Source organism: Hydra viridissima, unplaced genomic scaffold (assembly GCF_058129835.1).
Source record: "Hydra viridissima isolate aposymbiotic clone 2 unplaced genomic scaffold, HvirCarnegie_v1 scaffold_2, whole genome shotgun sequence".
Lineage (NCBI taxonomy): Eukaryota > Metazoa > Cnidaria > Hydrozoa > Anthoathecata > Hydridae > Hydra > Hydra viridissima.
The window spans coordinates 599,138-611,848 of NW_028324301.1; the positions used below are offsets into that span (position 1 = coordinate 599,138).

A 12,711-nucleotide genomic window follows, 5' to 3' on the forward strand; every position below is an offset into this window, starting at 1 on the left:
GCCGTACTCTCCTGATATTGCTTCTTCTGATTACCATCTTTTCCGGCCTGACTGATCAGCATTTCGGCTCTTACGATGAAGGGAAAAATTGGATTGACTCGTAGATCGCCTCAAACGATGACGCAGGGTTCGTTTGCTGCCGGAAAGGTGGGAATAAGAACAGATATTTGCAAAGTAGTTTAGAATTTAATCTTGCTATTAAATAAAAAATGGGTATAAAAGGGATTAAAATAAATGCACCCCTTTAAAAAAAGTAATGTTTCTTGCAACAAGGTAACTCGCGACTTTAATACTTGTATCATATACTTTAATAAAGTAATATCATATACTTTCAAGTATCATATACTTTAAAGTATCATATACTTTAATAAAGTAATTGTTTGAAGCTATCATATACTTTAATAAAGTATTAAAGTATCATATACTTTAATAAAGTAATTGTTTGAAGCTATCGAAGATATAAATTAATCATTTACTAATAAAAGTTTTTGAATAAAACTTTTCAATTTGCCATCTGACTTTTTATTTAAACAGCAGAATTTAAGCCTCTGCCTCTCAGAATGGTTTTCTCGTAATGGTTTAATAAGTTATTTAAAGATTTAACCCAACGGCTGTTATTTAGCTTGGCTGATAATGCATTTTTCGGCGGCAAGGGTATTTCGGCTTAGAGACATTTCGCACATTAACCAATAAAAATAACTTTTTTTAAAAAACTCCAGTTTAATTGTGATATAACATTTTACTAAAAAAGTTTAATTCAAAGTTACTTCAACAAATTATTGGTAAGAATTTCGTATTTTCTCTTTATTTAAGGTGGTACCAGGGTAAAAAAAAGGCTATTTTTGATAAAATTTTGAAAAATACCAATATTAATGTTTTGAATTCTTACATCTACCTATTTCAATGTGCGTTTTGCAAAAAGTCAAAAATCTTCTTAATTTTAATCAAATTTGCCCTTTTTTTAAAGAGCAGTTTGGTTCTTGCTTCATAGCAACGACCTTAGCAACGCTTTTTCTCCAACATCTCCTTAACCAAAAAAGCGATTAACTTTAAATTTTTACTAAACAATGCTCAAGACGTTTGGCTTCTCCTTAAATATTATTTAAAGCTTTAAGCTGTACGTTGAAACCACTAAAATTGTTCTCAAAGTAGAGCTCCTGAAGGACTGTAGTTGCTTTTTTATCAGTCTTCCTTCAGTTTAAATTGTGTTATAATTAAAGATTTTTTAGTGTTTTTATTCATAAATGGGTTCTGCAAGCAGATATAAGTCCTCTAAATGTAAAAAAAGAAAGATTTTTAGAGGAAAAGTTACAAGAAATAACGGTAATATAGCATTGAATATTACATACAGCATTGAATATTATTTGGAAAAAATGTCTGAAACAAGTTTATGTTGGGAATAGTACTTTAAAAATGGCTGTAGCTTCTGCTGCTATTAACTATAATAATGGTGCTACAGGACTACTTCCTGTGTTTACTAAACTAGGTGTAAATTGTGGTTTTTATACTACTGAGGGAAGTCAAAATAAAGATATTCATTGTGTTAAACAATCGGATCATATTACAGAAGACTGTGTTAAAAAAAGACGTAAAACGCTCAGAGCCATGAGAAAAGGGTATAATGATAAAGATAAGTTAGAAGAGGGAGAGACATATGGTTATGGTCATTATTAAATAGTTTGTGTTACCATATAATTAGAATATATAACTTTTTAAAACTTATTTTAGCTTTTCTGCAACTTTTTTTTTCTCGCAAAATCTCAATTTTCCAGAAAAAAAAACTTTTTATAGAAAATAGATAATGGGCTGAAAATTTGCAGGTTTAAAGATGAACATATTAGGAATGTTGTCTATGAAGCAAAATTTTTTAATTTTTTTTTAAGACTCATTTTTATCAAGCTTTGGGTCCCAATCTTCCCTTAATTTTTATATTTTAAAGTTCAAATGTCAACCTGGTAAAATTAAAAATGTTTTAAAAAATTCTATTTCATAGACAACATTATAAATATATTAAAGAATTCATGTTCAAAATTTCAAACAGTTTTGATACTTTTTGAGTTTGTTATATTAGATGAAAGAATAGGCAGTTTTGGGGGTAAAATAACACAAATATGCGCATAATTAATGACGTCATCATAAAATTTTTTTTTTGGGTACTGCTTCAATTTTTTTTTTATTATTAATAGAAAAAAGCTAAAGTCTATTAATAGTTTTCAATTTTTTGTTAAAAATTTGCCTTTACCCTGATACCACCTTAATTTCTTTTTGATTTCTGTATTCAGTTGTGTTCATACTGGGACATTACGATACAAAACGATTTTACTCAGAATTTGTCAAAGTTTAACTTTAAACTGCAGTATATTAATAATATTGTAATGAAATGTCTTGTGACAAATCATCGTGACGCAACTTTTTCACATAGAAAACCTTCTAAAAAAAGAAAAGTTTTAATAAAACTCGATTAGTTTTTAGCTAAAATCTAAAAAATATATATCACAAAAATAACAAAAGCAAAAAACGAGAGGATGGTTTGTCTTGGGGGTAAGGCAAACTTTTTCTAACATGGGGAAAAAATAGGATGACTTTTGTTAGGTTAGTCAACACATAACTTTACATTTTCTGTTTGAGAAAAAATTTGTTACGAACTGCAGCTTCAAGCAAAGTCGGCATTTTAACAAATTCAGCATTTTAATTTACTGTTATTAGATTACTGTTTATCATTAAAACTCATTAAAATCAGTCTGTAAATTTGATTACCACAAAAGCTATTTTAATCTCTAACGTTTATTTTAAGTTTGTTATGGTACATTTTTAATTACGTTGTCATAGACATTAGTATGACGCACTTTTACAGTGCGTCATGATTTTATCTTTTTTGCTGTTTAAAAAATACAACTTTGGTTTATTCTTCTGTTATCCATCATGATCCAAAATCTTTAGCTGTCAATAAAATATAAAACTTTAAACAACTGATATATATATATATATATATATATATATATATATATATATATATATATATATATATATATATATATATATATATATATATATATATATACATATCAGGGCAGTTAAAGTTAAATATTTAGGGTTAGGTGGAGATATGATAGGGTTTGGAGATAAGATAAAGTTTGGAGGTGTGATAAGGTTTGAAGAGTTAGTTTAGCGGGATAACGTATATGTTAAAACATTTACTTTTCAAACAACGGGGTTATTTTCAACCGTTGGTATTTTTCATCGGTAAATTGTTTCGTTGGACCCGCTCGACAATATCAATTAAGAAATTTTCCCTGCCAAAAAGTTTAAAGTTTTCGGTTGTACGTCGTAAAAATTGATGACGAGGTTCTAAAAACTCATATCTTTCTAAAGTTTTCAAATCGTAATGTGTTTTTGTTTTTTTTTTAAATCTTGTTTTTAAGTTGTGTTTCATAAAACGAAACTTTTCTTAGTTGAACTTTTCTGTGAAATAAAAAAAAAAAAAGAGGTTTTTATTTAGTCGAATTTCAGTTTTTATCCAATCGATTTCAATCCACTCGATTTCAATCCTCTGACAAGATCTTCTTCTTCGAAGTTTTTTTAGTCGACGTAAAACAAAGTTTCACGCGCGACCTTCTTCAGCTCTTCATTCTGTATAAGTCATCACTTTAGCATGATTACAAAGAAAAAATGTGTCGTTAAAAATAACCTTTACTATTTTTGAAAATGTTTTAAAAAGGTGATTTGGTTTGAACAAAATTCTAAATGGAGGAGCCTGTACCATAATGAGCCGGAATTAAACGAAATAACTCAAAATTATGAGGTCGTTTTCAAAAACCAAGTACTTATGTTTTGTAGTCGCAATTAACATTGTTGTTGTAATCCTCACTGCAAGAGTTTTATCGAATTTTCAACCATCCTTAATACGCGTCGCCAAGACAAACAATGATTTTTTGTACGAAAAGCAAAAGTCTCTGAGTAAAAGGTAATACAAAACCTTGAAGTGCTTTTAATAGTTAATAAAACTATTTACATAATTATTTTATTTAGTAACATTAAATTAGATGTTAATTTTTTTTTTTTTTAATTTATTTTGATAATATTATGAATCAACCTTAGATATTGCAAACCAAAGAAAAACATCGTTTTCTTAAAGACACATAAAACCGGAGGATCTACTATCACAAATATATTAAATAGATTTGGTGAATCAAACCAATTGACTTTTATTCTTCCGAAATTAGGAGAGAACCGTCTCGATTGGCCATGGTTTTTTCGCAGAGATTCCTTTTTCCCTTTGAACGGAAGTACGCCGAACATTCTTAACAATCATGCAAGGTACAATCGCGACGTTATTCAAGAAATCATGCCGAATGATACAGTATATATAACTATCCTTCGCAATCCAATTGCTCAGTTCGAATCAAGTTTTTCTTACATGACTCTTGATAAAATCTTAGGGATGCAAAACTCCACTGATCCTTTAGAAGAGTTTTTTAAAAACCCGGAACAAGTTTTGGTAAACTATGTTCTGACACAAGATTTAAGGATCAACAGTGATCGTTTAAAACTGATTAGAAACGGTATGTTTTATGACTTGGGTTTGGAATCAAAAGACTTTAACAACCAGAAAAAGATACGGACCAGTATCGAACAACTAGATTCTCAATTCGACCTTGTTATGATCACCGAATATTTTGAGGAATCGCTAATTTTGCTAAAAAGACTTTTGTGTTGGGAAATTGACGATGTTGTATTTTTCCGTTTAAAGCAGAGATCAAACGAATTAAAGCGAGTAGTATCGAAGACACTCCAGAAAAAAATTATGCACTGGAGTCACGCAGATACTCAATTATACAAACATTTCAATCGGACCTTTTGGACAGCCTTAAAAAGCTTAGGAAAAGATTTTTGGGATGAAGTACATTTGCTTAAAGCAAAAAATCAAATAATGTCTGACCTATGCTTGCAGCAAATGAACCAGGTTTCAGCAGAACTTTTCCAAACTGTCCAAACCAAGCAGTACAAATTAAGGACCAACATCCCATACAGCACGAGAGAAATGTGTAAACGGATGACGTGGGACGAAATTAAATACGTAAAACATTTGCGGCAGCTTCAGATCAATAACATGGAAAGGAAATATAAGAAAGAAAACCTTTTCGATTCCCTGATATGGCTCTCAAATCAACTTCGCTTTAACTTGCTATAAATATACATTTTTTTATCTCTTTTTATATCATTATTTTTATTTATCTTTTTCACAAATAATGAAAAATATTTAACTATAATTTTTTTGGAGATTTTTTATATCTTTGGAAAATGAATTTATAAAATAAAAAAAGTATTGAAGAAAATAAAATATTCTATAAAATTTGACTTTTAAGTACAAATTTTAAAAAAAGCTCTAAAGCCTACAACATTTTAAGAAAAAAAAAAATCAGCAATAGTTTAAGAAAAAAAAACCTGAAGAAAAAAATTAGAGAACAGCTGCAAATAATCCTTTCATTTACTATAATATTTTCACCTATGAATATTTATATATTTCACAAACTCATTCTCACAATAATCAGTCGTTGGTTGATTTTCTGGGAACGAAGTCTTTAGTAAATTAATTTTACACCCCAAAAAAACCTACAAAAAGTTCAGAAACTGAATTTAAAAGGAGAAAATCTTCTTTGTGAAAAAACTTCATCTTTCAGATTTCATTCTCACAAGGTAATGATAAAAATAGTTACTTTACCTTATGGATTCTAAGGTGTATTTTACGTGACTGGATAAAGGTCTATTACCACATTATGAATGTTAAATGGCTAATGCATATCTGGCTAGCGAAATTATAACGAATCTTTCTCTATTTATACGTTAAATATATTATAAGTCCATCGTTCCAGAGGGGGTACATTTAAAACTGTAAGAAAATACCTGAAGATTGTGACCATCTTTTTTTTCTTTTGATGGTCGAGATTTTTTGGATTTGTTCACACTTGTTATTTAATGTAAGTAAAAAAACTTTTTGGTCTGGAAAAAAGAATAATCTAAACAGTATTTCGCAAGTTAGAAATACCGTATATACTCGCGTATAAGTCGAGAAATTTTGGACGAAATATTTACTCTAAAACAGCAATTCGACTTATATGCGGGTTAGAAAAAAAACAAATTTATTCCTAGAAATTTTTTTTTCGTATTTCTTATTTTTTTATTAAAAAATGTTTATTGAATTGCTGTTTTAGAGTAAATATTTCGTCCAAAATTTCTCGACTTATACGCGAGTATATACGGTAATTAGAATCTGATCCAACTATGGCTCTGACAAGAAAGTCACCTTAACTACTCCACGATGATTGGAATAATGCACCTGTGTTTGTAATTTACTGTTTATTTCAATTTATTTAAAAGCGAGTAAAAATTATAGAAGAATTTTAAATAATTATGATAGACCTAATTAATTTGTTTTTTTCTGCATCTGTTCCACACGGTTTTTTGATATTTTTCAAACTGTTCAAACCAAGCAGTACAATTTAAGGACCAACATCCCATACAGCACGAGAGAAATGTGTAAACGGATGACGTGGGACGTTTGCTCTTTTGTTTTACACGTTCTTTGTTTTCTCTTTTTTCTCCAAGGATGTTGATTGCTTTTTTTCTCCAAGGATGTTGATTGCTTTTTTTCTCCAAGGATGTTGATTGCTTTTTTTCCCCAAGGATGTTGATTGCTTTTTTCCCCAAGGATGTTAATTGCTTTTTTCCCCAAGGATGTTGATTGCTTTTGACCAATGCAAATAAATTTAAAATGTAAATTTGAAGATAGCAGGTATACTCTTTTAATATTCCACTAAAATAATTTTTATCAAAGTAAAAAACCTATAGTTTCTTTTCATTACACTTAAAGCCATGTGCAAAACATAAATTACCAGACATAACCAGACATAAGGCATCAAGTATTTAGAAAAATTGAAACAGTGTGCATCAGAAATCCCAACATTGGTACAGACATTAAAAGTAAATACTTTTTACGCTTAGCGACGATGAAGATGGATCTTATGCTCAAATAAGATTAAATGATAACATCTAAGATCGGATAATAGCATCGAAGATCGTCGTCAACTTTAAAATTAGCATTAGAATTCTTATTCCACTTTACGAGCTCAACATGTTCAAAAACGTAAATTGCACTTTTAATTGCAATCAGCAGCAGATAATGAAACTATTATATCTCCATAAAGTCAAACTTTTATATCTCCTTAAAGTTCAACTATTATATCTCCATAAATCGTTGTATTGAGAAAACTGTAATTTAAAACTTGCAAACCTTAGAAGATTAGATTTACAATATTCTTGAACAAGTGAATATCTTGTAAAAGATAGAGGAAAAAAAATGTTTAGGAAATGCAATATTTAGACCCTAAATAAATAAACAAATATTAACTAACCTTGGTATATTTCAGTATAAGTCATTTTTCACCAAAATTGGAGTTACGATATTTTAATTCTAAACCATCGATAATATAGTCATAATAATGAAAAAATGATAATATTAATAATGAAAAAATATATATATTTATTTAAAAACCAAATAGAAATTTAAAACTTCCAAAAAAAACATTCTCGCGAAATGGAAAAAAATAATAAAATTAATTTTGAATTCTAAATCAAAATAATTTCTTTCAGGAGTTCCCCAATTATCTCAACAAACTTGCCATCTTTCGTGTTTTATTATCGTGTGCTATATCGTGTGTCATTATCGTGTGTCATTATCGAGTGTCATTGTCTATCATGTGTCATCATCTATCGTATATGGTCAACCTCTTAAACATCGTTACTTTTCAGATGATACTTTGCAATTTACATCAAAAAACATGGTATGCACGTTTAAAAGAATTCTTTCGAACGATGGACTAACCCACTTTTACTAAACATTCATCAAAGTACTTAACAGCAGTGTCTGATATTGACCATACCTTACGCGTTCAGTTAGCGCTAAATGTTGGTCAGTGACGTACTATTTATTTACCAATATAAGAGGATTGGTTGATCGGTTATTGTTTTTAAACCAATGAAAGAAACATAAATTTTAAAGATAAATAAATTTCTTTTAAAACAAAGCTGTAATTCGCAATATTAACAATTTTTCATTTCAATATTTATTAAATATAAGTTTAAATTATTTTTTTAAAATTTACAAAACCAATGCAAAATCTCCATCTATCTACATAATTTTAAATATTTTATCTACATAAATTTATATATATATGTATATATATATATATATATATATATATATATATATATATATATATATATATATATATATATATATATATATATATATATATATATATATATATATATATATATATATATATATGATATCATTAAGTGGATCTTTCTTGATCAAGAAGTTCTCTAAGACTTGCTATGTAGTATTTTGCAAGACGCAATGTTTCTATTTGTGTCAGTTTTTGTCCACTTTTGCACGGCGTAAGATAGTCTGGAATTGTTTTTCTTAAAATATCAAACGCTTTATTAATTCGATTTTGTCGAGCTCTTTCCCGTTCGTTGCGTCTCATTTGCCGCTTTTTCTTTGTTTGTGGCGATACGTCACGCTCTCTCTTAGTTTCTTTTGTACCCTCTTTTAAAATAGTTGCTTCCAAGTTGCAGCTTTGTTCGGAGAAACTTGTGTCAAACGGATCAATAAACGGTTCGAAAAAAGGCATTGACAAATATTGTTGGTGAAATGCAGCGTACATGGTTACGTTTCAATGTTTGCTTATGAACTCACGATGCACGTTCGTGTTTTGTTGGCCTATTTATACTAACCAAGCATTTCTAACAAAAGTTTCTTCATTAACAAAGTTTTTTTTAAAGTTGCCACTTTAAAACGTGTCGAAATAAAAAAAACGAACACAAATTTTTTTGTGTGAAAAATTACAAAAACGTGCTTTAGAAAAGAATTTGAGGAATTTTTCGCTGAAAAAAATTGTCGTCCACACGAACATGTTGCTCGCATGAGCTCACTTAATATCAATGGAATGGAAAAAACGTTAAAAAGTATTTGATTGAACTCATTTTAAACTGCATAGAGCTCATTCTTTTGTTCTGGTCACAGTTGTCTCTCAAAAGTCGTATTAATTTTGTAGTATTTAGAAAAAAAATGGTGTATCAAGTCTGGTCTTGTGTGTATTAATTATTAAAATTTTAGTTGCGATCTCTAGCCGATGTTTCGTTTGCATTGGATGACGAATTAAAAACGAGATGATAAAAGGAGTTTTCAATCAATAACGATAGCGTTAATAAATGATTGCATAGTTTCCATAATGCACAGAAGGTGAGTTGAGGATCGAGAACACTTACTGAACTCTGAAATGTTTGCAATAGAACTAGGGTTGTCAAAAAGACCTTCCTTTTACAGATGGAAACCTGAGGTTTATTAAAGTACAAATGAATATATTCAGGATCATAATTTTGTTGGAAGAAGCTTAATGCAAAGTTTTTTTAAAAAGAAGCTTTTTTAATTTTTTAGTCGAGAAAAAATTATGCTAAACCAAAAAAAAAAAAAAAAAAATCTGATATTTTCTTGCAAAATATTAAACTTTAAATATTAAACTTTGGAATTGAGTAACTCGTGCGTGGCTCGCGACCTTTGTATTTTAAAAACGCGTTCCGTATTTTCAATGACATCGCTGTAATCGTTTTTTATTTTCATTGTGAAGAGTTTATCAGTTTTGAGAATCGTGTTATATTATTTCGTCCAACTACGTGAGATAAAATATTTATGAGAAAAAAATTGATAACCTTAATAAATGTAATGAAAGAATGGGCGTGCGCTGCTCGCGTGCTACATATCGCTTTTGAAAATGTAATTCTTAAAATGCGAGTGGAATTAGAAGAAAATTCAACTCATGAAAAGTAGTGAAATGGCGTTAAGGTTAAAAACGAAATACATATCCCTTGTCATAAAAACTGTTCCCTAAAAATCATGATTATTACCTCAAGATATGAATGCGTCATACATTCATTAAAAACTAAAATTTTTTGTTTCTAATTTTCATTGAGTGGAGAAAATATTTTCATGCTGTTATAAAACAACAACGGCCCTAAATGCTGTTATAAAACAACAACGGCCCTAAATAATCTATGAACATGATTTTTAAACATGTAGCTTTACAACCATCCATAATTTCGTAACGTAAGAATTTATCTGCATCAAACAGAGAAATCAAATATTTCTCACGTACACTAAGACGTACCATCATTAATTCCACAATCAAAAAATTCTGCATCAAACAGAGAAATCACTCATTGCGTACACCAGGGAATAAGAATATAAGTAACGAGGGATAGTTTACACTATCAAAAAATTACTTTTTAATAAATAACGATTATTATTATTATTAAAAATTAAGAGATACGTTTCATAGAATCAAATTTAAAACTGTTTTTGTAGAAAAATATTCGTTTTAGGTAATTTACACTTTTTACATGCTTTTTTAAAATAAACATCGTATTTGGCTATGTATGTAAAAATAGATAACATAGCGCATGCGTATTATACCAACTATCAAAAGGAGTACATGATAGAGACGCAAATACTAAATGCAAAAATAATTAGATAAGTAAACCAAGTTATATTGACTAAAATTTGTAAAGAATAAATTTTCTAGTTTTCCAGAAAAGCATGGCAAAACACGTCCAAAAAAGCTGCCTTGATGAACGCTTATATTTTTGAATACAGTTCTAATTCAAAAACTAGAAATGTTACTTTAAGCCACTTTAAGTGATATGACAGTACACTTTTTCCACATTTATCGAAGTTTTTTTTTTTTCATTAAGAAAGTTGAATTAAATTAGTTTAAAAATTCAAATTTTTTTTTTTTACAAAATAGGAAAATCTATTTTAAATGAAAGAGGACTTGAAACGACAGGGTCGCTACTTACTGTCCGTAGGATAATAGAATAGAAAAAATACATTACTGAAATACCTGTTTGAAGTTCGTGCAGTTTTTCGTTAATCTGGTAAGTTTTCGAACCTATCTTGCGATTTAAAAAAAAATTTATTTAAATTGTAATGTAAGCAAGATTTTGACAGTTTGATGAAAACTTCTCATTTCAATACTTTTCACTTGATTAAATTTTTTTTATTTCTTAAATGAAATGTTTTTCTTATATATATATATATATATATATATATATATATATATATATATATAATGGGTAAATATTTGTGAAGAGTTTAAATGAAGGCTAAAAAAACCAAATTGGAAGACATTTTTATATAAACTGAATTTTTGGAATAACTTTGAATAAAAGATAATATTTATTAAGTTTTTAAAAACCATATTCTCAATATAGACTGCTTAGCATTGTAAAAAAAGCATCTAAGTTTTGTTTTTCCGTTAACAACGAATGAAGTCATTTGAAAAGAATTTTTAAAAAGCTGTTTATTTCGACATTTTATGTTTTCGTAAAATATTTTATGATACCTTACATACATATTCTGTTCCAGCCCTCTAAGAAATTTCAAAAAACAATTTCTGTTCCAACCTTCCAAGAAATTTCAAAAGTGTGCTTTTTAATTAAAATCCATAAGCATAATCTTCAAAAATAAAATTTTTTTTTATAAATTTAAATTTTTCACAGCCAAAAACCACGGCGTTTTAAACGAATAAAAAGGGTGGCCAAGAATGAGATTTGGAACAAGTTTGAATTACAGGCTACATGTTCTGATATAACCCTAGCCCTCGCCCTAACCCTAACTCTAACCCTAACCCATACGGGTTTTCTAAAGTACAAGCTCCTTTAAAACTAGAAAGATTTTTCAATTAAAATCCCATCGCTTTTAAAAGTGTCAAGGTTTTTTGACGAACGAAAAATTTTTCCAGAAAGCTATTGAGTTTGTTCTGAGTTTCAAAAGGGGTTTGTACTTTATTTGTTCTTTTCTCGTTGTTAAAAGAAAAACAAACGCCGATGCTTATTATTAAATAAATTTTTATCAATAAATCTGTCGACATCGAAAGTCAAGTTGGCATCCAAAAAATGTACGGTAATAACGTACTTGTTGCGATGGGTCACGAAATTTATTTTAACAGATGAGCGATGATACGACATTTTACGGAAAAGGTTCGATAATAACCAGCCTTCATAAGCAGCAAGAGTTTTATAAAACACCCAAAAAACCCCCAAAAAAGATTAAAAAAACTTTTATGCACTTTTATTCTCAGTTATTTAAACATGTGGCATATCTTTGAGGTTTGAATTAATTTGAAGACGATTTTGAAAAATAATAGTTCTATGTAAGAAAAATACATTTTTAAAACTCATTTTAAGACAAATAATAAGCATGTTAAACCTCTAATTTACAACTGAACCAGATGTCTAAGACAACACCTCATTTATTTCGTTCATAAACAAGTTTTCTTTTAAAAGCTTTTAAAAAACTTTTCGTTTTAAAAACTATCGGAATTTAGTTTTTTTGTTATGATCATAAATTTTTCCGAATTGTTTTTAAAAAATGTTTCCTAAAAAGATAGAAAACTTTGATTTTTTTTTTTTTTTTATCACTCTTCATCTTCTTTATGGTCTTTATTTTATCACTTTCTTTTTTTTTAATTGTTATTTTTGTTATTGTTACTTGTAATAATTGATTTATCATTATTACTACTATTTGATTATTACATTTATTATTGTTTAAGTATCTGAATATGTTGAATTTCTTATGCAAAGGAAAAATTT

General features: G+C 28.5%; 2 protein-coding genes and 1 long non-coding RNA gene across 3 annotated transcripts in view; 1 reads left to right on the forward strand and 2 right to left on the reverse strand.

Annotated features, from left to right (window-relative positions):
• The window catches only part of LOC149891452 (uncharacterized), an 18,022-nt gene continuing 5,311 nt past the window's right edge, over positions 1 to 12,711 (reverse strand). Inside the window, exons 2-3 of the long non-coding RNA XR_016449630.1 lie at positions 7,413 to 7,471; positions 1 to 136 (exon numbers count right to left, since the gene is read on the reverse strand). This is a non-coding gene — a long non-coding RNA (uncharacterized LOC149891452). The remainder of the gene's footprint in view (positions 137 to 7,412; positions 7,472 to 12,711) is intronic.
• Positions 3,608 to 5,345, forward strand: LOC145194527 (galactose-3-O-sulfotransferase 2-like). Its single transcript, XM_080072193.2, has 2 exons — positions 3,608 to 3,964; positions 4,099 to 5,345. The coding sequence occupies exons 1-2, from the start codon at positions 3,798 to 3,800 to the stop codon at positions 5,189 to 5,191; spliced, it is 1,260 nt and encodes a 419-aa protein (XP_079928319.2). The 5' UTR covers positions 3,608 to 3,797; the 3' UTR covers positions 5,192 to 5,345.
• LOC145189328 (protein lin-32-like) lies at positions 8,343 to 9,410 on the reverse strand. The gene has a single exon (XM_090079526.1). It carries the CDS (start codon positions 8,727 to 8,729, stop codon positions 8,355 to 8,357), a length of 375 nt encoding a protein of 124 aa, XP_089935652.1. The 5' UTR covers positions 8,730 to 9,410; the 3' UTR covers positions 8,343 to 8,354.